General features: G+C 36.1%; 1 protein-coding gene across 5 annotated transcripts in view; it reads right to left on the bottom strand.

The window, feature by feature from the left end:
* Positions 1-27,309, bottom strand: part of PHF21A (PHD finger protein 21A) — a 158,091-nt gene that overhangs the window by 69,659 nt on the left and 61,123 nt on the right. For all 5 annotated transcript variants that reach the window (XM_039358577.1, XM_039358560.1, XM_039358569.1 and 2 more), the window contains exons 4-5: positions 21,452-21,484; positions 19,363-19,428 (exon numbers count right to left, since the gene is read on the bottom strand). In XM_039358577.1, coding sequence (XP_039214511.1) covers positions 19,363-19,428; positions 21,452-21,484 — 99 coding nt within the window. The remainder of the gene's footprint in view (positions 1-19,362; positions 19,429-21,451; positions 21,485-27,309) is intronic.

Raw genomic sequence — 27,309 nt, 5'->3', positions numbered from 1 at the left:
CATATGTGATTGGGACATCCATGCAAGAAAGCCTCATTACATTAAAAAGAAATAGCCTCTCCGGAAGAATTTGGTTCCAGGATATAAATATGTGATACATGAATCACTTGTTGAAACAACAAAGGTATTTTTGCCTCCATGTCATATAAAACTTGGATTGGTAAAAAAAATGTTGTGAAAGGTATGAACAAAGAAGGTGAAGGTTTTCTTATTTGAGACAGATGTTTCCAAGAATGATGATGCAAAAATTAATGAAGACATTTTTGTTGGACCACAGATCAGATACGTCATCAATGACAAGTAGCTCAAAGATCTGTTAGTGGGGGCAAGAGGAAATTACCTGGAAAGCATTTAAGGTTGTCATTCAGAATTTTCTTGGCAACTACAGAGCACCAAACCAGTTGCAGGACCATGAAGTGCAACATGTCACTGAAGTGCAACATGTCACACTTGAACTACTTTTCCAAAAATCTAGATGCAGTCAGTGACAAAAATGTGAAAGGTTTCACCAGGGTATTGCTATAATGGAAAAATAGTATCAAGGCAACTGATCCATTAATCCATTAATGCTGGCTCACTATTGTTGGACACTGCAGCGAGATGCATTTGACACTGAGTACAAAGAAAAATCAGCAACAAAACACTTTTGGCCCTGTTGAACTCATGCAGCACATCAGAAATATTATGCAATTAAATACCTTATAGTCGTTAAAAGTTCATATATTTTAAGATCCATTTTTCAAGACTTTGGAAAAAATTGTTTTCCAGTGTCATATACGTAAATATAAATTTATATTTATGTAATTTAAGTAATGAATATTACTTTTCAAGGTCATTTTGTAAAAGTATAAACAATACAGATTGATATGGTCAAACTACATACTGTTTTCTTTAAATTTATAAAGAGTATGAGCATGTCAAGAAACAATAAAATAATGCAAATGATGAAGCAGGTGAGGTTTTCAACAAGACATTTTATTAAAAATTGCATCTGTTAATTAAAAGACCCAGCACTTAACACAAGCAGCCAAACATTTGTCAAAACAAATTTCTTATATTACCGTAAAGAGTGTAAGAAAAATCACTAAAAATTCCAGAATAAAACACATCACAGCAACTGAAGTTGGAAAAAAATGCAATACATTCAACAGGGAAGTTGATCAATATTCATCTAAAAATAGCAAAGAAGTCTCTATGTGGTAAAGCAAAACCAAAGTTCATTTTTGATAAGTCAAATAAATTCAGTGGCAATACAACTGATATTTTATCTATAAAGAAATAATAAAATCAATCTTTACATTCACCAGCTAGTGAATTTTTAGAGCAAAAAGATGAGTGAAAATAGCTTAGATTAATTTGAAACAAATCAGGATTTGTGAGGAGAGGTTTTAAGAGAAATACTTGTCCAATATTTGATTCTGAAAGAAAATAAAATAATCTCTACATTGTATATGAGCAAAGGATAAAAAGAAATAGTTTCTTCTTTAAGGCTTAGTAGCAAGTATACAGCTAAGAGAGATTAAATGATGATGATGATGATGATGATGATGATGATGATGATGATGATAATAATAATAATAATAATAATAATAATAATAATAATAATAATAATAAAAAGATGACTTGATACTACCCACAGGTGTCCTAGACAGGCTAGTCCTCTGGGAGCACCAGACTGCCAATTCTTATCTTGATAGTCATTTTGAAAATGTGTATGTATATGTGTATACATACACCCACACACCCACATAAACACCCTCCCCCATACACATAGCACTTTTATGTTATTATACTCAAGGACTCATAAAACAATCTAAGTATTCCATTTTGACAACGGATAATTCCAGGCATATACTCATTCAACAAATAATTATCAGATCAAAACCAAAGCACTAAAATATTTTTTAAAAATTCAAATTCATATTTTAAAAAAAGTTATCTACTTTTAAAAATATTCTCTTCCCAGTGTTTATTTTGGCTCCCCATAATTCCCCTTAGGTAAATTGAACAGACCAGCAACAGTTTTTATCTTGTGTTTCCAGGGAGGCTTATAACAAATAAAATTAGTACTTAGTACTTACTACATACTTACAAATTTATTACTATCCCTGTGCTATCATATACTATACTAACAAGTTATGTGTTTCTTATTTCTAAACAATCTATTCTTCTTCATTGCTTGAATCTTCATTGTTTTGAGTCAATATATAGCCACCTTTAAATCGCTTCTGTTGCTGTCAACTGCTTTGCTAAACTGTTGCTGAAGTATTAGCTTGGCAGCTTCTCAACCTGGGCTGGGGAGAGAAAATGGGCTTTACCAGCTCTTGGCTGGATGTACAAACAGACCTTGACTTACAAACAGTCACTTAACGACTGTTTGAAGTTGTCATGGTGAGTTCACATTCAGAGTCAAAGGAGGGAACCGATGATGAGCGGCTTCAGAAATAGTAACAGACAAGCAGCCACCTCCAGCTCCATCAGACGGACTGCCATCTAATACACAGGGTAACTAAGGAGGTAGGGTAAAATCACAGACACATGCCAATCATTTTGAAATAATAGAAAATACTTGTAGCTCAGGTTTTAGGTTTTGACAGTGGTTTGCTCTCCAAATTTGTTGCACATTTAGTTTCTGAATGTTTCATTACCAGACTAGGCAACATCAGCAGGATTTTTTCATCCTATTCTAAGGACATGCCGTCACTCTCTGAAGATGGGAGTGTGGAATTAATGCCCCGTCCCAAAGCAAGGCTGTGGGCTGCAAAGAGAGTAGAGCAAAGGGATTCTGTGAGACCGTTCACACAGAAGGAATCTCACCCAGCTAAATGGGTTACAGAGGGCCTGCTTCTATTAAAATGGAACAACAAATTCAAGCTCTCTTTTGACAACCACCCATTAAGTTCCATTCCATAAGCCTTGACTCGAAACCTCGTAATCTTGACTTTGAACCTGGACTGACGAATCTGCTACAAACTTTGACCTTCAGACTTCACCTGACACCTTCTTCTCCATGCCGCTTTGATCTGGAAGACTTGCAAGCCAAACTTGCTAAATCTGGGAAGGGAAGGCAGGGGAAATGTGTGTGTTTGCAAGGCTAGTTTACTAAAGAGAACAAAACCACCCTTTTGTGTATTTGTATGGGATTACCCTGGGACAAAAACAAAACTTACACACAACAGACTTCAAAACAACTTATAATCCACACACTGCTTCTCCTCCCCATCACATGATCTCATTCTGGGCACTTGTCAACTGGCTCACATTTAGAACCCGTTTCAGCATCCCACAACTGCGATTTATAAAAAATTGTCGTTCTCTGACAGAATACAGTGACTTGCTTTACAACTTAATAAGAGAGTCATAACATTGAGCCTGGTCACTTGGGGGCCCAATTAATAACCACAGCAACTTATGACCAACATTCTGGATTCAACTGTGGTTGTAAGCTGAGGACTACCTGTCAGAAATATTGCTGCTGGAGTAGTGAAGCTGCTGGGCTCTGCTTCTCCGTCAGCTGGTTTAATTAAGTCCAAATCTGCTCCTCCTTTACCACCAGTTGCCTGTTGAGCTGACAACTGCTCCAGTCCTTCAACTGCAAATTCTTCCTTTCTGCTCCCCTGCACAACACAAACCTTCCTCCACATACCTAGATTCTGTCATTTCCAGCATTTTCTTTTTATAATTGGAAACCAGGTTTGATGTAATGATCTTTGTGTTGCCTAAAAATCCCAGGGGAGAAAACAAAGCAGGAAGAGCTCAAGCTGGCCACTGCAAACTTTTCTTTCCACATCCTATCATGTAAAACAATGAAAGTTATGTAATCTTGTGTCATATGTACCTTGGGACATAGCTTTTTTAAATACAGAGAATTCAGCAAGTAGTTTTCAAAAGATATGACTATTCTTAAGTTATGACTATGTGCACTTCATTTCAGAGGGTGGCTGGTAGAACACCATATCTTTATCTTCTTTAGTATAAATTTCCAGTAGATTGTTTCTGAATATAATTAAGAAGTTCATGTTTTCTGTAGAAACAGTTTTATTGTCTCTTAAACATGAACAGAAAGTATTTGGGAATAATTCAGTGGGCAAATCCCTTATATAAGCTTGGAAATGGTGAGAAAAAAAGAAAATAGTCAAAAATAGTCAGGTTTCCAGCAATCTTATCACAAAAGATTTTTGAATTCATCTGATATTTTAATATTCTTTCCTGAAATCACATGTAAAAAGATCAAATTTTCAGAAGAGCAAACTCACAAGATTTCAACAATTTAAATTTTGTATTATTTAATCTGATGTTACTCACGATTTTTATTTATTTATATTTATTAGATGATCAACTCCAATGGACTCTTAGGTACTTCATCTTCCTATATTAATAGATTTTGATATGTGAACTATTTATCTTTGCCTGTTATTTCTTTTTTATAAAATACTTCCTGTGCTGACACCTATAAAGGTATTTTCAGGCACAATTTTAATATACTTAATATGGCACTCTCCCGTGATGTTTTAAAATCTACATTAAGTTTTACCATACCATAAAAAAAACATGTTAACCAAATCTCAGTTATCTTCTCCTAATTCTAGCATTATTTTATTTCTCAGCAGAACCCATTTTTTTTTTATCCAGACCAAACACATTATATGAAGTAAACTCTCTGGAAAAGGTTCTAATGCTAGGAAAGCTGCAAGGAAATAACATGGATGGACTCAGTTATGGTGGCAATAGGTGCATGATTGGAAGTTCTAAGGAACCAAGTTAGGGACAGATCATCAGGGAGAAATATTTATGTTGTTCCTAAAAGTCGACACTGTCTGGATAGCCCATAATCAATCGATATTACCATACTAACTACCGTATATGCCGCCGTATTAGGCGACCCGGCGTATAAGACGACCCCCGTCTTTATAGCCGGGCCGCATTCCTAGAACGTCGTCTTATACGCCGGAAACTACCAGTATTTCCGGCGTATAAGACGACTCGGCGTATAAGATGACCCCCGTCTTTGGCGCCGATTTCAGCGCTCGCGGAAGTCGTCTTATACGCCGGCATTTACGGTAGGCTTCAGAACTGATGTTGTATTTTTCAGCTCTAAAAGTCATTTGTTTTATTACTACATTATATCATATTTTTCTTTAGAAATTCAAAGTAAATATTTTAATCTCACACAACAGCCTTATGAGTTACAATAAAGGACAATGACAGGCCTAAACTTCCCTAGTAAGATTTATCATCATTTGCATATATAAAGCTGGGTCTTCTTAATCCTAGGCCAAAACCTAAGGTGTTATACACAGTGGAACACTTACAGAGCCTCTGTTGATGTCACGTCAATCTTCTCCCACTGGAACAGACTAAAAAACGAATGTACAAATTCATTCTGTGCTCTTCCAAACTTCAAAGGACCAACAGTTCTACATTTAAATATTTGTTCTATATTAGACAGTGCATCTGTATATAATGCTCTATTTCTTGGACAACTTTCCCAAAGGAATTACAGCTAGTTACTTGCAAAACATCAGACACTTAAAACAACTGTGCTAGCTCAGAGTCAGAAGTAGCACAATTGCAGGAAACTGCAATTGGTCAGGGATGGTAAGTGTCAAATTACAAAATTATCTTGAATTTGTACATAGAATTCTGTACTGAAAAACTGCAAAAGGGATGGGCCAAAATAATGAACATTTCTATTTTCTGAAGACTCCCTCTCCATTTTAATAATATTTAATTCTTTCTCAAAAAGTTTTCCCTCATTGGCAATCAACAAGTCCATTTATAATATATTCTAAAGCATAGGTTCTGGCCATTTTTATATCACCAACAGCTATATTATAAAAAATATGTCAAATATTCTTTATTTTAAACAATCTGTTTTAAAGTCAACTCCTCCTAAATGGGGAAAATGGCTTTTACAAATTGTTATGCTCTTGTAAAAAAGTAAACAGTGCTGGCTAGGGCCAAAAGGTCAGATTTTCTCACAAAGTTCCATGAAAATGTTGATTTTTAACATTTTACACAAATCAATGTTCAGTTTCAAAAAGAAGTTCCCTTGGTATCTATTTGCATTTCAAGTACTTAATGTGTTTGGCTTGTGTACAAGTCAAATGAACAAGCACAAGTTAAAATGATCTTTGAATATTTAAAAACTTCTGAAAACAAAGAATTAGTAAATTGTTATCAGTACATTCTGTTCAGCATTCTTTCCCCATCATTTTTTCTTTGATTTCTCCACATGCTGTTCAAAACTATTCTGGAAGGCCCTCTAATCATTTGGAGCAGATTTAAATGTAAAGGGGACTACAATAGGAGAACATTTAATTTGCAAGCAAATATCTGTTCCACCAAGAGAATATTAGTGTTAGACACAGCTCAATACAGACATACCTCCCTAAATTTTGTTCTTTCCCATATACAGCTGAAAGCAAAATACTGTCTGATTAATGTCACACTTCTTCCATTACTCTTTAAAATTTCTCCTGAACTATAGGGAAGGAAAAATCTAATAAAAATGATAATCCTTAAAATTGCAAATAAAAGTACAAAAAAAATATTCTTCATTGCAGAGTGTCACAGAGGTCAGTGAACCATATAGACCAGTTTTGTATAGATCTATTCTCATGATCTCTCCAGAATAAATGTGTCAAAATAAGTTCTATGTACAGTATTTTAGTTTGAAAAGATATGTTGTTACATTATATTCAAAATAAAAAAAAGTCCCCCGCCCTTCGCTCACAATTAATATAAAGGCAGAAATATGTTTGCTGACTCATTCCATCGCGTCCCACGGGTTGGGGACTGCTTCAAACATTTATAAAAACCAAAACATCAATAAAAATACAGACATAAACTAAAAGTCAAAAATTATGAAAGCAGAATAAAATCGTAACTTTAAAAAATGTTAGCAAGATTATAATTTCTAGAGGGATACTACAATAAAACAAAATGTACAGGTTAACCAGTTTATTGTCCATACTATGATTTGCTTTAGTGATCGTCATGCTTAAATACGATTCATTTAACTGTATTTAAATAGTGCTCATGTATATGTTCATGTTTCTTTAAAATAATAAAAGCTATTATTCAAGTTCTGATTTGTATATTTCCTTGATAATTTGTAGCTTGATTGTCCCCTATTGCTATCAAAATGAATGTGTTATGAAGTTACTCAAATGTATGTTCATTACTGGGCAAAAGTACCCAAAAACATGCAAACAGAAAGAAAAAAACTTCATTCGTTTCTTTATCTCTCTGTTTTCCCATTTATAATATGCCTATATTTATGGGCTTACAACAAACTTAAAAATTATCCATATGGAAGGAAAGAAAAGAAAGTAAAAGAGAAAAAAATAGAAGTAAAAATAGTTATGCTCCTATTTGTAAAAGTGCTTTGGGAATATAGCTTACAATATAACTTGACTTCAGGCAATTTTACCAATATTTGTAATAAACTAGACTAGAGTGTTTTTAATTACTATCTAAAATAGAGCATAAATTTGCAATAATAACAAAAAGGATTTCCTTCACCAACCTACAAAAGGAGGGGTGAACGCAAGGCAAAAACCTGGGACAAATCAAAAAGTAAAACCTTTAAAACTTTACAACTTGTAGATCGTCAATTTGTTATAGATTCTCCTATAGTATTGATAATTACTTCAGATAAACATTGTGACAAAGGAAACGCTTTTCTTTTAACACTTTTCATATGTAGGCAAAACTTTTTCAACCGTTAAATTTAAATTCACTAAAATAATTACAATTTGGAAATAGCTTTTGGAAGACAAGTAATTACTTGTAGATAATTTTGTTCATGCTATCACTCAATCACTTCAATTCTCACAGAGGTTTCACAGCAAAGATAGGCAGGTGTAAATAGCAAAAGCACTAGTGGCAGTACCAGTAAACAAATGAATGTCTGAGAACTCATATTTTCTTGCTCTCCAATTACACTGCTCATTGATGAATACCCCCCCCCCCGCTTCTTGGAACAATCAAGAAAAAAAGAACCCCCCAAAGAAAATGTTGTAATAAATATTAAGTATTTCATTCTTCACTATATTACCCTTTTTTCATATTCGGAGAGAACAAAAAGATGTCAAGAGTTCTCAGACATTCATTTGTTTACTGGTACAGGTAGTCCTCGACTTACAACCAAAATGGAGCCAAAAATTTCTGTTGTAAAGTGAGACATTTGTTAAGTGAGTTTTGCCCCATTTTATGACCTTTCTTGCCACAGTTAAGTGAATCACTGTAGGTGTTAAGTTAGTAACCCGGTTGTTAAGTGAATCTGGTTTCCCTGTTGACTTTGCCCGTCAGAAGGTCACAAAAGATGATCACATGACCTTGGGACATAGCAACGGTCGTAAATATGAACCAGTTGCCAAGCGTCTGAATTTTGATCACGTGATTATGGGAATGCTGCAAAGGTTGCAATTGTGAAATATGGTCGTCAGTCACTTATTTTCAGTGCCACTATAAATTTGAATAGTCATTAAACGAACTGTTGTTAAGTCGAGGACTACCTGTATTGCAAAACGGGGTCACTAGTGCTTTGCTATTTATACCTGCCTATCTTTGTTCTAAATTTTATCCACAGCAATTAGATCATTTGTTTTTCTGTATACTTTTGACTAGTTGTGTTTTTTTAAAAGATAACTTCATAGTGACACTTTTATCTACAGTCAGGATGTTTTTACTTTAATTTTAAAATGTTGCCTTGTTCATTTTGCCAGAGGTTTGAAGAAAGCATTTTTCTGGATGCTTTCGATTCAGTGGGCTTTTCTCTCTTATTTCTCCCTGTAAAGCTTTTCTAGAGAATCACAGAATATAGTATTTATTAGGAACAATAAAGTGTTGTTCTTCTGGTCTTGATTCAGTGATTCTGTGGCCCATGTAACACTACTGCTCCACAAGCTGCAATGGCTACCAGTTTGTTTCCAGGTGCAAATCAAAATGTTGGTTATTACCTTTAAAGCCCTATGTAGCATTGGGCGAGGTTACTTGAGGAACCATCTCACTACACTGGACTGGCCTGCCCATCTGCACCAGCCGAGGAGGCATGCTGCAGGCCCTGTTGGTCAAGGAATTCCAGATGGTGGGGTCCAGGAGAAGGGCCTTCTCTGCTGTGGCTTCTAACCTTTAGAACATCCTACCCTCTGAAGCGAGATTGGCTCCCATTCTTTCGACCTTCCATAAGGGCCTGAAAACTTGGTTCTGCCAGATGGCTTGGGACCCCAAATGGGGGAACATCACGCTAGAGATGGTTGATGAATTAAGAGGCAATCCCACCCCTGCATATCCTGCTCCCCGACTCTATCTTTTAACTGTAATTCTATTTTTGATTATGTCCATTTTTATTGTTTTAGAAATATTTATCTTTTATGATTTTAACGCTTTTCATGCTGCAAGCCACCCAAAGTTGCTTCAAAACAAGATGGGTGGCAAATAAGTTTAATAAATGAAATAAAAAGTATAAGCTAATTTTCACTATAGGCACTCTTCCTCTGTCTTCTTGTCTTCAGTGCTCTTTTCCCTTAACGAAGCTGCTCTAGCCTGGGTCTATGAACACAACTTGAAAGCATCTGGCTGCTTGGAACTCCTAAGAGAGGAAGAAGGGAAGCAATACAATCTTTTTCTCTTCTACCCCCATTCTTCTTTCAGCATCATTCCTTTTTGGGATGCAGCCACCACACCTGAGCTTCTGGCTCTTTCAGTGCTTTCTCCTCATGGAAGTCCCAGCCAATTCCAATGACCAACTCCCTAATCCAGTATCTAGAATACTCATGTGATTAATCTGGGCTAGTTACATAGGCTTCACAGATATTTTGTAGCAAATACTACTCCTACCCCACTATCTCTGAATTTCTTTCTTTTCTTCTTTCTTCTCTTTCTTTCTTCTAGCAGACTTTTTTTATTGCACCTTTTTTTGACTAGCCACCACCAGGCCACACTTTGAATCTCAAGTGTCAACAGCTCCCCGCTCTAAGATAGTCATGTTCCTTCTTTATAGGGTCTGACTCTTCCCTTTACCTAGATATATATGACAACAGAGTAAGAGCATACATGCAAAACTTGAGCAATGTACCAGCTGGTTTGAGAGACAGCTTTGCTGTTACAGCCATCTTCTTGTAGCAAAGCTGGCTTTAAAACATGTTGCAGCCTGAGATAAAGGATCAAATGGAACCTCTATCTGACTTCATGAGCACATTTCAGTTCAAGTAACATTTAGGACAGGACAGTTATCTTTTACTATGAGGGAGGTTAGCAACAGAGCTTAGGGGATATAGAGCTGGCAGCCGAAAACAAAACAGCACTACACCCTTGTTACTGTATATTAACTCACAGACCTCAAGTAAGCGGTATAGTTGGCCCTGATAACTGTCAAGGGATTCAAATACTGTTTTAAGTTACATATAAAGAAGTACTGCAAGTCAGTTTGGTGTAGCGGTTAAGCCATCAGGCTAGAAAATGTCCCATCTTAGGTGTAAACTGGGTGACTTTGAGCTAGTCACTTAACTTATTTTAATCCCTTTAAAATACCTGTGCTTTTAAATTATTTCTATTCTAGGGGCAAACCTTTAAAAAAAATACCCAAAATTAACTTTGTGTGGAAAGACATGTCAAGATTCACCTGTACAAATTTAAAGTACATATTCAAAAAATGCATTACCTGAGTCATCACATACAGTATGATTACCCAAGTAGCTGAAACTACATGAGCTCTATTTCTGTTAAATTCACTATGAAATTTAGGTCAAAATATCACTTCACAATCTCTTTTTCTTATTTTGTCAAGATAATATCAACACTATAAAGTACTTTCCAAATGAAAAGAGCTTGTATACAAAGTTCTATGGAGAACTTTTAATACCTGTAATCAGTCACAATTACTTGTAATTCAATCAAAGCCTCCTGGAAGCACAAGCCGCACTGTTCTTATCTAACAGTTTTTATCAGTTATATATATCAATAGAAGATTAATAGTTAAAAAATGAATATTTTCCCAAGGGTCACAAAATTATGTTACTGTTGTTACATGGTCTTTGTTATAGAATGCAAATTTCCACAATGGAGGATCTGTGATACAAAATTAGGAAAATACCATATATCTATTTTAACAAAATTATAAACACCATCACAATACCGTAATCTATTTTATCTCTATTTGTGTGAAGAATAATTGCAAATTAATAATAATAGTAAAGTTGGAAGAGACCTTGGAGGTCATCTAGTCCAACCCCCTGCTCGGGCAGGAAACCCTACACCATTTCGGACAAATGGCTGTCCAGTCTCTTCTTAAAAACTTCCAGTGTTGGAGCATTTACTGCTTCTGGAGGCAGTTGTTCCACTGATTAATTGTTCTCACTGTCAGGAAGTTTCTCCTTAGTTCTAGGTTGCTTCTCTCCTTGATTAGTTTCCACCCGTTGCTTCTTGTCCTGCCTTCAGGTGCTTTGGAAAATAGCTTAATTCCCTCTTCTTTATGGCAGCCCCTGAGATATTGGAATACTGCTATCATGTCCCCCCTTGTCCTTCTCTTCGTTAAACTAGACATACCCAATTCTAGCAACCGTTCCTTATATGTTTTAGCCTCCAGTCCCCTAATCATCTTTGTTGCTCTTCTCTGTACTCTTTCTAGAGTCTCAACATCTTTTTTACATCGTGGTGACCAAAACTGGATGCAGTATTTCAAGTGTGGCCTTACCAAGGCATTGTAGAGTGACATTAATACTTCACGTGATCTCTGTTAATGTAGCCTAGCACTGTGTTGGCCTTTTTGGCAGCTGCAGCACACTGCTGGCATATTTAGGTGATTGTCTACTAGGACTCCGAGGTCCTTCTCACAGTTACTACTATTAAGCATGGTGCCACCTATGCTGTACTTGTGCATTTGGTTTTTCTTGCCTAAATGTAGAACCTTGCTTTTTTCACCATTGAATTTTATTTTGTTAGTTAGTGCCCAGTGTTCAAGTCTGCCCAGATCAGCGGTTCTCAACGTTTGTGTGACGGCGACCCCCGTCACACAAACGTTATGTGCATGCGCGGCGCGGCGCGCATGGGGGTGGGGCCCCCGTGCGCGGCGCGCATGCGCGGTGCCCCGCGCGCATGGGGGCGGGCCCCCGCACACAGCGCGCACGTGCGGCGCTGCCCGCACGCGCAGCGCGCATGCGCGGCGGCACCCCCCAGAGGCGCACCGCCGCCCCACGCGCGGCGCGGAGGCATGCCGCCGCCCCCACGCGCGGCGTGCGCGCGCGGCACCGCCCCCCGGAGGCGCGCCGTGCCCCCGGAGGCGACAAAATGGCGGATCGCCGCGTTTGGCGACCCCACAAAAGAGGTCGATCGACCCCAAATGGGGTCGCGACCCATAGGTTGAGAACCGCTGGTCCAGATCCTTCTGTATCTTAAGCCTGTCTTCTGGAGTGTTGGCTATTCCTGCCAGCTTGGTGTCGTCTGCAAATTTGATGAGTTCCCCATCTATCCCTTCATCCAAATCGTTGATGAAGATGTTGAAGAGTACTGGGCCCAGAACAGAGCCCTGGGGCACCCCACTACACACTTCCCTCCATATAGATGCAGTTCCTTTGAGGACCACTCGCTGAGTACGGCCGGTCAGCCAGCTACGGATCCATCTGGTGGTGGTTCTGTCTACCCCACATTTTTCTATCTTGTCAAGTAGTAGGTTGTGATCTACTTTATCAAATGCCTTACTGAAGTCCAAGTAAATTATGTCCACATCATTCCTCTGATCCACTAATTTTGTCACTTGGTCAAAGAATGCAATAAGATTTGTCTGGCATGATCTATTTTTGACAAACCCATGTTGTCTTTTAGTAATGACTTTGTTTGCCTCTAGGTGTTCGTTGATTCGTTGTTTGATTATCTTTTCCAGGATCTTCCCAGGTATTGAGGTCAGGCTGATAGGTCTGTAATTTCCTGGATCCCTTTTTTTTTTCCTTTTTTGAGGATGGGAACTACATCAGCTCTTTTCCAGTCCTCTGGTAGTTCCCCTGTGTTCCAGGATCTTTGAACAATATAGTTCAGTGGCTCCGATATCACCTCTGCCAGTTCCTTGAGAACTCTGGGGTGTAATCCATCTGGTCCTGGCGATTTGAACTCATCTAGGCTGGACAGGTGCCCACTTACCATTTTCTTTCCTATCTTAACTTGTGTTTCTATTTTGTTTTTTATGGCACTATTTTTGATAGGTTGGTCTGTTTTTTCCCTTTGTGTAAAGACAGATGCAAAACATGAGTTAAATAGTTCTGCTTTCTCCCTGTTGTTTGTCACCTTCTTGCCACTTCCACCCACTAATGGACCAATCATTTCCTTCACTTTTTTCTTGTTTTTTACATGTTGAAAGAAGGTTTTTTTTGTTATTTTTGACTTTGGTCGCAAGCCTTAGTTCATTTTGAGCCTTGGCTTTCTTCACTTCATCTTTGCAGGCTCGGGCTATTTGCTGATATTCTGACTTAGTTAGGTTCCCCTCTTTCCACTTTCTATACTTGTCCTTTTTATCTTTCAATTTGTCAGAGAGTTCTTTATGCAGCCATGCTGGTTTCTTTTGAGAGCTGTTGTTTTTCCTCTTTGTTGGTATTGTGCTAGACTGTGCTTTTATTATCTCATTTTTCAAAATTTCCCAAGCTTCTTGAGTTGTTTTCCCCTTGAGGATTCTCATCCATGGAATTCTTCCCAAGCCCTCTCTAAGTTTATTGAAATTATCTCTCTTGAAGTCCAAGACTCTAGTTTGACTGTGTTCTATTGCTTGTGCTTCTATAATGTTGAATTCTAATATTGCATGATCACTTCCTCCCAGGGTTCCTATTTTTGATAGGTTGGTCTGTTTTTTCTTTTATTAGTATATGAAACTTTTCTGAAACTATTAAAAAAACCCTGTGGGCTAACCAAGGAATTTACTAACTTAAAAATAATTCACTGTATTAATTAATGTGAGAAATTTAAGTTACTGATTGCATTTGCCATGAAAGCACAATTAATTCCCATCATACAGATAGTTCATTGCAACTTAGTGACCTGATCATTCTTTTTTTCTCAGAAAAAGAAGTTAGAGGTTGCAATTTCTCCAAAGTATGAAAATTACACCCCCCCTTAAAACAATTGAATAATATAATTCATGGCACAAAACTAATACAACTTTTACTGAAAATCCAAAACCAAGCCATCTTTTTCCATATCACCATGCCACCATGAATGTGAAAATTAAATAGACCCAGCTACTTCAGCATGATCTAACATCAGATCAGTGCTGCATAGTAAATTTTCTAGCATTAAAGTAAGATTTCAAATGGTAAAGATCAATTCAATATCCAATAGCCAACTAATTTGGACAATATAAGATAAATGAATAATTAAAATTTTCTTTTAAATGTAAAAATTGTACTTTTATTTAACATTTCAAGCAGAAGTTAATATATTAAAATATCATGTTAACAATACCAACATTTTAAATATGATAAAAATATGTATGCATAAATAGTTTGCAACTCAAATTTTATGGTGCGTCATACTTGTACTTCAGATAGGAAATATTATTAACACTGATGTATACTCCCTGATGTATAGAATGTTGTTTGCTTTACTTGCCATTTTTTTTGAAGAGGAAATTTCCAATAAAATTATAATTTATAAATTATTAAATAAATAATTCATTTTATTACATCTAACATTAGAACCATCAAAACCATTAAAAGGCACAACAAAGAACACTCTTCCTACGTCAACTCAAAAAGTTCAGACTGCCCTAGCAGCTGTTGATACAGTTTAACGAAGGAATTACTGAGTCTGTCATTTGTACTTCTATAACTGTCTGGTTTGCTACAGCAACCAAACAGGACAGGTACAGACTTCCATGGACAGTTAGGACTGCAGAAAAAACCCTGCAACCAGCCTGCCTTCCACTGAGGACCAGTATACTGCATGGATCAAAAAGAGGGCTGAGAAAGTATCTACAGACCCCCTTACACCCTGGGCAAACTGTTTCAAATTCTCCCCTCGGGATGCCACTAAGGAGCAGAAAAATAGATGCAGAAAAAAAAACTCAACCTCTAAAATTCATTCTATAATAATAATTATAAATAAATAATAAATTATCTTCCAGAATTGTTAAGATTTTACCATATTGCCACCAAACAGTGTATGAAGATTCAGTCTTATTATTGTATTTCCAACTGTTTTTAGAAAAGGAATGATCTGTTTTGCCAATGAATACAAGGTTAATTTATCAATCGCAAAACATCTTAAACCAATTTTCTCTAATATTAATGGTAAACTTAATCTTGTCTCTCAGTCATTGCTACAAGTCAATTGTCCTATTTAAATCATAAAATGTTTAACTTAATTTCTAGATCATGTTTCAATAACAACTTATAAATAAGCTCCAAATAAATATTCTTAGCTTTGTATTATAATTTGTTAAAATTCAGTTAGGTTTCTAGATATACCACTGTATTTCTTAGTTTTTAATTATTCTGAAGATATTGAATTACTTAGGTAATTCTAACTATTCTGAAGACTCTTGAATCTTTTCTTTATTAAGAAACAGCTCTTTTATTATATATTAAATATCTCTTTAGTAATTTATCAAATATTTTGTACATTCATCTTCATGAAAATAAGTAACTAACATTGAGACAAGAGGCAGTAAGTCTGGGCTGATTCTTCTCCTGTATTTCAAATCTATACTTTTAATATGCTGCTTATGATTGAATTGCGTATGTAGGTTTTATATTTCAATAACTATCAAGCCAAATATATTTGTGCAAAATGCTTATCTCGAGAGAAGCAACCCAGCTATACAATGGTATAATTTAGTCTGTGATCCAGGTTAGACAGATGGCTTGATAATACATTTAAAATTTGGTAGTGCCAATATATATCCAATTCTCTCAAATCTTGGTCCTTGGTCTCTTCTTTGATCTTATAAAATTATTTGATTCTGTATTTTGTTATACCCAGTCTTCAATTCTTATTGGGTTCATGTAAAATAGAAAATTGAGCTTTGGTAAAATATTGATTTTTACTGCTGTCCTTCCTAACCAGGAAAATTTTTAACTTTCTCCATATTAAAATAACTGACTTTTTTTTATTTTTCCAAGTCTGAGAATCATTACTTTTTATTATTTTTTGATAAGAATATTCTGAGGTACATAATTGGTTTAACAGTATTCAGCCCTCTTGTTTGCTACAGATATTATTTTTCCTCAGATAAATTCCATGCATTCATTTGAACTTTGTTTTTATTTGCGGTAATACCCAGATACAAATCACATTGCTTTATACAGTGTTCCATAGTATCTATCCAGTTGATTCTATCCTGCAGAGGTGATGCAGTCTGGGTGTCCCCCCCACCTACTTCTTTTGTCCTTTTGAGTCAGTGTTCTCCTGGTAACTGCCTGGACTAATCCCTGCAGCTTTCTTGGCAAGGCTTTTCAGAAATGGTTTGACACTGCCTCCTTCCTAAAACTGAAAGACAGTGATTGGCCCAAGGTTACCCAGGTAGTGGGACTAGTAATTATGGTGTTCCGGTTCCCAACCAGATGCTTTAACCACTACAACCAACTGGTTCTTCCCTTTAATTAAACAATGTCATCTATCAGGACCCTGGAATGCCTTCTCTTTAATAGCATCTGCTCCCCAAAATGAGGTTTCCCATCACTTTGTTGTTCAGAAATGCTTAAAGACATGGATCTTTGCCCAGGGTTTGAGCAAGGAAGAGTTAAGACACTTCATCCCTGTCCAATCTGCCATTCTCATCATCTATTAAACTGTTATTATTGTATTTTCTTTGTTTTAATTGCTGTGAGTTCCCCAGAATCACTGGGAGTCAAGGCAAATTTGATAAATATCAATTCTTTAAAAATGTATTCAACACAATTTATTTTTATGCAGACCTCATCCCGATACTGCAATAGCATATATTAACAAATGTAATTCACTGAGCATCTGAATATAATTTAGAGGCATACACTAACCAAAGAATGTTGTTCCTACCTCTGCTTCATGTAAAAGTGAGATGGGTGGTTATATAAATCAAGTAAATAAATACATTAAGTCCTTTGTATAACTCAAGATGCCATATGATCTAAACATTTTTTTTTGTTGTTGTTGTTCTATTCAGAACCTTCCACAATTAAGAAAAAATATCAAGGAGGCTTTAAGAAAAGTTTCTGACAGGGCTTATAGGCCACTTCAGTTTAACCAATTCTAAGTATCTTATACTGATTCAGTTTTCCCTAAATATTTTTAAAGATCAATATATGTATTTGATAGCCAGAATATTATTGGTTTATAATTTTATTTATGTTGATTCTTTCTTTCTTTCTTTTCTTTCTTTCTTTCTTTCTTTTTTTCTTTTTTTCTTTTTCTATCTGTCTATCTGTTTGTCTATCTATCTATCTATCTATCTATCTATCTATCTATCTATCTATCTATCTATCTAATCTATCCATCCATCAATACAGTCCTGAAACAATACAATGCGCAGCACAGAAAATATAATAAAACACAAAATAAGAATTACACAGCGGTAACGCATCTCCCAATTATAAGATTTAACAATGGAAAGCTTTCCTGACATCTTCCCTTTTTTTATTCCCTTCCTAAATAGTGGAAGTGAGGGCACACCAAACACATCTTTTGGGAGAAAGAGATTGGGAAAGGCTATTCCAAAAGGGAAAATTAACCCATTAATTTATCTTCTATTAATGTATTAAAGTAAGCATAAAAAAAAAATCTGTTCTTGGAATGGTTAGCCAGATGCTTTTGAGAGATCTAGGTCAGTGGTGGCGAACCTATGGCACGGGCACTCGGAGCCCTCTCTGTGGGCACATGTGCCATTGCCCCAGCCTTGCCTCCCCCCGCGACCCCCTCACCAGCAGCCCCCCTGGAGGAGAGTCACCCCCGAGTGTGACCCACGCGGAGCAGCACAGCTAAGGACATGGCAGCCAGGCAGTGTAGACAAGACTCTGCCCTCACACCCTATCACGCACAGTTGATGCTGCGGGGCGCGGGCAGAAGACGTGGCCGCCATGGCGCTGCTGGGCTGCCTGGGCGATCTGCGGCAGGCCCTGGAGGCGATGAGTGGCCCTGTGAGCAGGGGGTGGAGCAGGGGTGGGGCCACTTTTGGGGCACTCGGTCTCTAAAAGGTTCGCCATCACTGATCTAGGTGATTACATACACATAGGCACACACTGAGTATTCAAATATTCAACTGTTCTTCATTAAATAATGTTTTCACAAATGAGAAAAGGTTAAAAAATAAATAGAGAAATCCCATACATTGCTACACTTTAATGGGTAGTTTTTATATAAATCCATAAGAGCCTAGTTGTTATTTATCTATCATTTATTCCCTATCTTTAATGTTCAACAAATATTTAGACAATGTTTCTTGGCAGTTCACTACCAACATTCAAATTCAATGGCAAACTGGAAGCATTATGCACCCTTGGTTGAGTAATCCCTCTTCTTCTTAATGTCACCATTTTTTTCCAATTTGCACCTTTCAGAGTATACATAATACTCTTTTATAACAGTACGGTTATAGAGCCTAGATTCCAGCATCGCACATCCCCAGACAAACTGCACTTTAAATATTGTCCCAAATGAAATTCAGTTTAGAATGGTGGTTAAAAGCACTGGGCTACAAGCTGGGAGGCTCTGAATTCTAATAATGCCTTAGGCACAAAAAGCAACTGGATGACTTCAAGCCAGTTACTTACTCAATCCTGAGAAACTGGCAAATGTTGCAAAGAAAATTGCATGGACATGTCCAAGTAGCTGCTAGGTGTTAAAGCAGTGGTTCTCAACCTGTGGGTCAGGGCTCCATTTGGGGTTGAACGACCATTTCACGCGGGTCACCAAACAACGCAGTACGCCATTTTTTCCCCCTTTTCCTTAGCTGTGCTATTCCCTTTTATTCTATTGGCTTTTGAAAGCCAATAGAATAGACTCTCTTGAATAGAGTCTAATTCTATTGGCCTTCAAAAGCCAATAGGAATTGTCCAGGCTGTCTCTGCCCTGCTGAGCCCACCAAAAGTCCCATTTTGCAAACAGTGCTGCACCAGCTGATTAGTCCTCGACTTACGACCGGTCGAGTAGTCCTCGACTTACGACTGGTTGAGGGTCGCAGCATTAAAAAGTTAAGAACCACTGTGTTAAAGACTGTATGACTCAAAGACATACATACATACACACATACAAATACCAAATAATTATTTCTGTTTTGGCAGATACACTAAAGAAAATCTAAAATGCTAGCTTATTGCATCTATTTTTACATACACACACACACAATTGCTCACGTAATAAAAGCTTGGAATCCATGTCAAAGGTATACCAGTTCCCTACCTGTTTTTCACTCAAAGCTGTGATTTTGGCTTGGAGTTCATGAAGCTGCTTCTTCAAGTCAGCATTCTGCTTAGAAAAAAAAAAGTATAACAATTCTGCTCATTGATAAATATTTGCAATAAGACTGCTTAATAAAGCAAAATATATTAATATTGTTTTTGTTTAGTGACTCTCAGGCTAATGTCACAGTTGACAGAGGACAAAATATGAAGCATGATTCACTGGAAATGATTAATAAGGATATCAAGAGGACTTTAAATGGTCTATAAAAGCAAATATGAAAACTCTATAGGCTGTTCTTTGCAAAGAAAAAAATGAAATTATTTCAAAAGATCTTTAACACAAAACTATTGCCGATCTCTAAATCTGATCTCCAGCCTCTAGATCTTACAAGAACACAAGGTAAAAGCAGATACACTTCAAAACGTTTTAGTGCATACACGTCCACTGAACTTTATCAAGTTCCTTAAAATCAACAGTACTGGAATTCTGTTCTCTACATATAAGACGATAAGCCTAATAATAATTGTTAGATATAAATCTGGAATTTTTATTTCAAATTCTAACACAATTTATTAGAGTAGCATACACATAGAGACAGTGCTTCCATTGGGACCATACATAATGGAAGTGTGCAGAAACTATCTGGAACTCAGTTCTTTGCCAAACATCTCATTAAATACAAGTAGTCCTCGACTTACAACAGTTCATTTAGTGGCTGTTCGAAGTTACAATGGCACTGGAAAAAATGACTTATGACCATTTTTTACACTTACAACCGTTACAGTATCCCCATGGTCATGTGATTTACATTCAGATGCATAACAACTGGTTCATATTTATGATGGTTGCCGTGTTCTAGAGTCATGTGATCCTCTTTTGTGACCTTCTGACAAGCAAAATCAATGGGGAAGCCAAATTCATTTAACAACCGTTTTATTAATTTAAGAACTGCAGTGATTCACTTAACAAATGTGGCAAGAAAAGTCATAAAATGGGGCAAAACACTCTTAACAAATTTCTCACTTAGCAACATAAATTCTGGAGTCAACTGTGGTCATAAATTGAGGATTACATGTGCTTTGCACAGCCCTTTTCTTTATGATAATACCGAAACAATGTGCCCTGTGTTGTATGATATTTAATAAAGCCACAATTGTAAAATATTCCTTCAACATTCTGTGCATAAATGGCTATTTTATAAGGAAATGTATAACATGAATTATAATCTGTCATAATTTCTATATAAAGCATAGTTTCAAGGAACTTTTTCATAATTTTGAAAAATTCTGAACATATTAACCTATAGAATTTGATACTGCTTACTTATTTCATGCATAATAAAAAAAATAGGTCTATTCTGAAATACTCAGCTCACAACCATTCATTTAGTGACCATTCAAAGTTACTGAAAAAAATAACTTATGACTGATTTTCACATTTATGACTGTTGCAACATCCGCATGTTACAGGATCAATATTTGGGTGCTTGGCAACTGGCATATATTTATGACAGTTGCATTGTCGTGGGGTCATGTGATTACTTATTTGCAACCTTCCCAGATTCTCTTAATGATCAAATGATTCACTTAATAACTGCAGTGATTCACTTAACAACTGTGGCCAGGAAGGTTGTAAAATGGGGCAAAACTAACTTAAGAACTGTCTTGTTTAGCAACAGAAATGTTGTGCTCACCTGTAGTTTACCTGTAACATGACTGCATGTCACACTGCAATCTCTATTCTAGCTCCATAATCTGCTCAATTTTACTTCTGGGTTCAAAGCAAATTATAGATTCACCCAGCTGTAGAGAACTATGATTTTGCTTGTCTGCCAGACAAGAATTACAAACTATGGATTAAAGCATGCATAAGTCTTAAGGCACTGGTTTAACACAAACCCAAAATTAATCACAGTTTTCTGAAGAACAGAACGAAGTATCAAACATACTACTACTTATATACTAAATATATTTTATATTTTAATTTAACTTCAAAAAGTAATCCAAAGAAATATCTAAAATTGGATCTTACATTAAACTTTAATAATATAATACTCAATTAAGAATACAAATAAAACGTGTTTTACCTGTGGATCCTGTTTCATTTGGGCAACCAATTTCTGAAAATAGAAGACAGATTTTGTTAGTACTCTCTATGACTTTCTAAGATTCTTTTAAGGTCCAGTAAAGATGAGGTTAATGTTGCCTGTTTTTCAACAAATGTGACACCACTGCTCCAGGAACTGTTCTGGCTACCAGTATACTTCCAGGTGCAATTCAAGGTGCTGGTAGTCACCTTTAAAGCCCTTTATGGTCAGGAATCAGGTTACTTATGGGACTATTTCTCCCCAGTTGTCTCTACCATTCCTATCTCATCAGGTAGGAGAGCATACTCTAGATACCATCTGTTAAGAAATATCACATGACCAATCTAACAGAACTTTTTCTATTATGGCACTCTTCCTCCAGAGGTTAGATTGGCCTTCGGTAACTCCTACCTTGAAGACTTGATTCTGTGCTCAAGCCTGTGTTGACCGATGCCTTTTGTAATTTGTCCCAGGTTCTATATGTTTTTATGTTTTTTGTATATGTTTTATATTTTTAATGTTATTAGCTACCCAGAGTCATGTACAGGTAGTCCTTAATTTACAACAGTTCATTTAAAATGACTGTTCAAAGTTACAACGATACTGAAAAAAGTGACTTATGACTGTATTTCACACTTATGACCAATGCAGCATCCTCAGTCATGTGATCAAAATTCAGAAGCTTGGCAACTGAATTATATTTATGACAGTTGCAGTGTCCCAGTGTCCTACCTTTTGCAACCTTTTGACGAGCAAAATTAATGGGGAAGCCAGATTCATTTAACAACTGTGTAACTAATTTAATAACTGCAGTGATTCACTTATCAACTGTAGCAAGAAAGATTGTAAAATGGGGCAAAACTGACTTAACAAATGTCTCATTTAGCAACATAAATTTGCTCAATTATGGTCATAAGCCGAGGACTATCTATAATTGAGATGAGCAGTCATAGAAGTCTATTAAAACATAATATGTCTGTAAGTCCCCTCAAATTGTCTACCCCCGCAGTATGGCATTAAGGCCAGTAACTAGAATAATTTAAGAACAGTTAAAGTTGACTATAATACTCTCAGTAATGATAGTCAAAGCAGGCATATTAACTATTTTGGACCCAGGGAGATTCTCTTTAGGAAAGGGCATATAATGCCTCCTTCAGATGTAATTTCAAGGAGTTCAATGCCACTTATGCTTACTAAGTCAATAATTGCTTTGTTAGATCTTATCAGTCAAGATAGGCAAGGATCAAGTCAACAGTGCTCCATTTCCATAGACTATAATGATGTAAACAGAACTCCAAAAATCTAATGGGATAGCATTCTAAACACTTCTTCAGTAGCAAGCACAACTGAAATATCAAATTTACATCATACAGGTGATAAAGAACTGACATCAATAAAGCCAGATGCAAATCTGGGTGACTATCACCCCAGCCCAAAGTATCCATTAATCTTGGTACACTGACAGATTCCATTTACTAGAGATATAATTTAGAGGAATGTTTGCATCGCTGAGTGGCAGCACTCATTATAGAGTTGCACTTACAAACCTATGTTTTCAGTCCAAAATGTAGCCAAAGTATTATAAGCCTGAATTGTGTTAGTTCATCTTCCAACTTCTTTACTATATCTCCAATAACAAAAAAATATCTTAATTAAACATTATCTCATGTATCCAATGTATGATTATTTTGTTGAATTAACCATTTTAAGGTCAAAAGAATCTTATTTCATAGGTTTCAAACACTCCATCTTTAATTTAAAAAGAAGGCATTCAAACTTACTTTTCTAAAGGTTACATAGATTACACGAATTTCATTTTACATGTTTCAATTTCTAATAAAGACACTGTTTTAGAAATATTCAAGTAGAAGACAAAAAACTAAGTTAGAAGTTGCAACAGTATCAGGATCAAAGAATTTAAGTAAAGAATGTTTATATATGTGCAATTTACATATACACAGCAAAATAATAAACATAAATATAAAAAGCATTATTGATCTAATTGTGATGAAAAAATGACATTATGCAAAGCATGAAAGATAATGTGAGATTTTGAATATGAAACAGACAGTTTTTGGCAGTATAGTAGTTCTGGCAAGAAGTAGACAATTTTCTTTGGGACAAAGCGACAAAAATAAGAGTTACGTTAGAACAACTTCAGGGACAGAAAGGTCCTTAATAAAATTAGAAGACAGATTATCTTCTAATATAATACATGAAAAATTCTTTATATCCACTTTGGCTGCTCAAGAGCAAGCTATCTGAACTAATGTAATCAAGGGCAGAATTGAAAAACCATCAAACGATTCTAAGTGCAGGCTCTGCAAAGAAACAGAAGAAAAAGTACCACAAATTGCCTATAAGCACCATAACAGTCACCAAAATGATTCATTGAAGCGTATGTAAAAATTATATGCCAATAATGAAAAACTGGTAGGAACATGAAAAAGAAAAGAAACATAGAAAAAGTAATTGAAAGTGAGCAGATTAAAGTGCTGTGGGCCTTCCGACTGATAAGGCCTTGGTTTAAATAAAGTCTTCATACCAGACTTAATTGTGGTTGAAAAGAAGAAAGTGTGGATAATTGTTATGGCAATACCAGGTGATAGTAAAATACAGGTAGTCCTTGACTTACGACCACAATTGAGCCCAAAATTTCTGTTGCTAACAAGACAGCTATTAAGTGAGTTTCACCCCATTTTATGACCTTCTCTGCCACAGTTGTTAAGTGAATCATTGCAGCAGTTAAGTCAGGGGTAGGCAACCTTGGCTCTTTTATGACTCGTGGACTTCAACTTCCAGAATTCCTGAGCCAGCTATCTGTCATAAAAGAGCCAAGGTTGCCTACTCGAGTTAAGTGAATCATGCTCACTTTCCCCACTGACTTTGCTTGGAGGAAACCAGATGGGAAGGTTACAAACGGCAATCATACACTCCCAGGACACTGCAACTGTCATAAATACACGCCAGTTGCCAAGCGCCCGAATTTTGATAACGTGACTGTAGGGAGGTTGCAACGGTCGTAAGTGTGAAAACTGGACATAAGTCACTTTTTTCAGTGCCGCTTTAACTTTAAACAGTCACTAAGTGAATGGTTGTAAATTGAGGACTATCTGTAGAAGACAAAGAACTGGAAAAGTGTCAAAATCTGAAAATCGAAGTTGAAAAATTATAGCATAAACCAACCATGGTGGTCCCAGTGGTTACCAGCACACAGGGTGTCGTACCAAAAACTCTTGGATGGCACTTAGAAAATCTAAGCATTAACAAAATTTTCATCAATTACAAAAAGCCACACTGCTTGGATCCAAACATATACTGTGATAATATATTACAGCACCTTAGATTTTTGAGAAGAACTCAATATGTATGAAAGCCAACATCAGTTAAAGAATTGGCAACTGTGATTTCATGTTGTTATGGTATCATAATAATATTGTAGCATGCAACAAAAAATATCCAAAAATTAATATATTAAGACAAAAGTTTGATATAAAAAAGAATGAATGATTGAAAATTATGATAAAAAATTAGAGGTTGATTAATTTGTGTACTTAAATTGTGTACTTTGTGTACTTATAGGAAAATGAATGGAGAAATATTAAGACAAGCAAATACTGTTAGAAAAGTACAAGGTGACATGCAATCTCCTGCAAAGAATAATCATTAAAAGCAAAAAACGTGATGTAAGGCAAGTGGAGTATTGCTCAGTGCAAACTTTGAAAGGGTAAAATATTAAAATGATGCCTATGACTCCATTATTTTCTCAGATTTTGTGGCATAAGCAAAGGTAGTGAAAAATATCTAGAACAAACAAGTTTTTAAAATGACTTTAAAATTTTGTCACTTCTGACATTCAATTCTAAAGGAAACTTTGTCTCAAAATTTCCTGACTTAACATCTAAATTAAAAGTATGCTGAAAAATAAACTTGAATAGTAACAGTAATAGTAATAATAATAATAATTTTATTGTCACTTTGAAAGTACACCAATCGGCATACATCAAAATGAAATTTCGTTGCACACAGCTCTCAAAGGGTCACCACCTCATACACTCCATGTTCGTGGCCAGCTCAAGTTACAGATCTTCCATTTTAGTCTCTAGGGAGCGAACAATGGCAAGCAGGACAGATGGAAACAGAGTTCCATGTGGATTAGCCCTCAAAGTAGCTTGTATTCCTGCACAACAATCTCGCCTCCTTTCCTTTTTCTGATCTTGTCTCTTCCACCTTTTCCTTAAAGAGGCCTCACTCCTTTTTGCCCCTGGAGAACGCTGCCGCCACCTACTCCTCCAAAAGCCTCTCTCCCTTTCTCTGGGCCTGCTGACAGCCCCATCCAGTTCCCTCGCTCCACAAGCTCCAGGACCTCTCCTCCTCTGCCTCCCCTGGAAACAGCCCTTATTTACAGCTGAATTATAATTTCCAATATTTCTCATATTGGCCATGCTGATTTGAGCTTCCAAAAGATGTAATTGCCTAAGATTTAACAAACCATTATTGATCTTCTATTGTGAGGTCACTCCAAGATGCTATAAACAAGTTAAAGTCATTTCAATGGATAAAAATGTTATTTTATTATTGCTTTTTCTGATACCCCAAATAATTAAAATATGGCCATTCTCTGCAACAGCTATTACTCCTTATATGCTACTGTCATAAATCTGCCAAAACATAAGGACATTTGCTAGTTTTTTGAAAGTGAGCAGATTGCAAAACTTATTCTTTGAAAGCCCTAAAAATCTCAGCTAGAAAAAAAATAATTTTGAGATATTAGATGAGAAGACCTTTACTCAGACATTTTATATGTCAAAAGTATAATACTCCAGATAGCAAAGTATTAGCTGCTTCAGCATCTGGTACAATCAAATGAAAAAAAAAATGTTAGGGTTGTAAAAGTCCTCAAAAGAGGTGCTCCAGAAAGTAAAGAAGAATGTCAAAGCATCTCTTTCTGAACTGCTGAAGCAGCCATTTCAGAAGCATAGTCATATAGTTACTTCAGATGTTGTCCATGGTATTCTCTCCATGTCACAACCATATTCACTTTTTTCCCCAGCAAAAGACTGTAACTGTCCATTCACACATGGGAAAACAACCATGAGTACCTTCTGAAGTAACTACACAAGCCTGGGGAAAGATGCAGATGCTTTAGGAAACTGAAAAGATACTTCATATGAATTCCAGCAGCTTCAATGAGGATTTGCAAGTTCCTAAATATTTTAATCATATCTTTTTGAGCTCAGAACTATCCATGCTAATCACTAGGCAAAGAAATTATCACTCCTGCACGGAAGAGTCTGTTATCAATCACCTGAATGTTTGTCTACGGTTTGAAGCAAAATATACACAAGTAAAAAATAAAACACAACAAAAGATGCTTGAAAATTATTTGAAATGTATGGCTGACTATAGCTACAAGCATGTTTTGTATAACAATTCTCATGCACTCTTTATGCATGTGGTAACTAAATATTGATTTAATTTATGAACTTTGTATCATTACACTCTAAAAATTATTATTTGTCTTTAACTTAAATTTATGTCAGTTCTACTTCCATGGGATGTTTTTCAGCTTACTTCTGCTAAAAAAGATATGGATGTGCTCTTATGATTTTACCTACATCTTTCACTTCTGTCAATTTTGTTATGCTGCAACTTGATTCTAAGTTGTTGAAATTCATTTTTTTCTCAATAATGTACACTCAGTATCCTATAATGACAAAGTGAAAACAGAATTTTAGAAACGTCTGTAAATGTATTAAAAAGAAAAAACTGAAATATCACATTGGCATAAGTATTCAGACCCTTCACTCAGTATTTTGTTACAGCCTCAAGTCTTTTTGGGTATGACATGACAAGCT

This window comes from Crotalus tigris, unplaced genomic scaffold (genome assembly GCF_016545835.1).
Source record: "Crotalus tigris isolate CLP2741 ecotype Arizona unplaced genomic scaffold, ASM1654583v1 scf7180000017576.4783729, whole genome shotgun sequence".
Taxonomy (NCBI): Eukaryota; Metazoa; Chordata; class Lepidosauria; order Squamata; family Viperidae; genus Crotalus; species Crotalus tigris.
The sequence above is the reverse complement of the archived record's forward strand: the minus strand, read 5'-3'. Positions and strand labels throughout refer to the sequence as shown.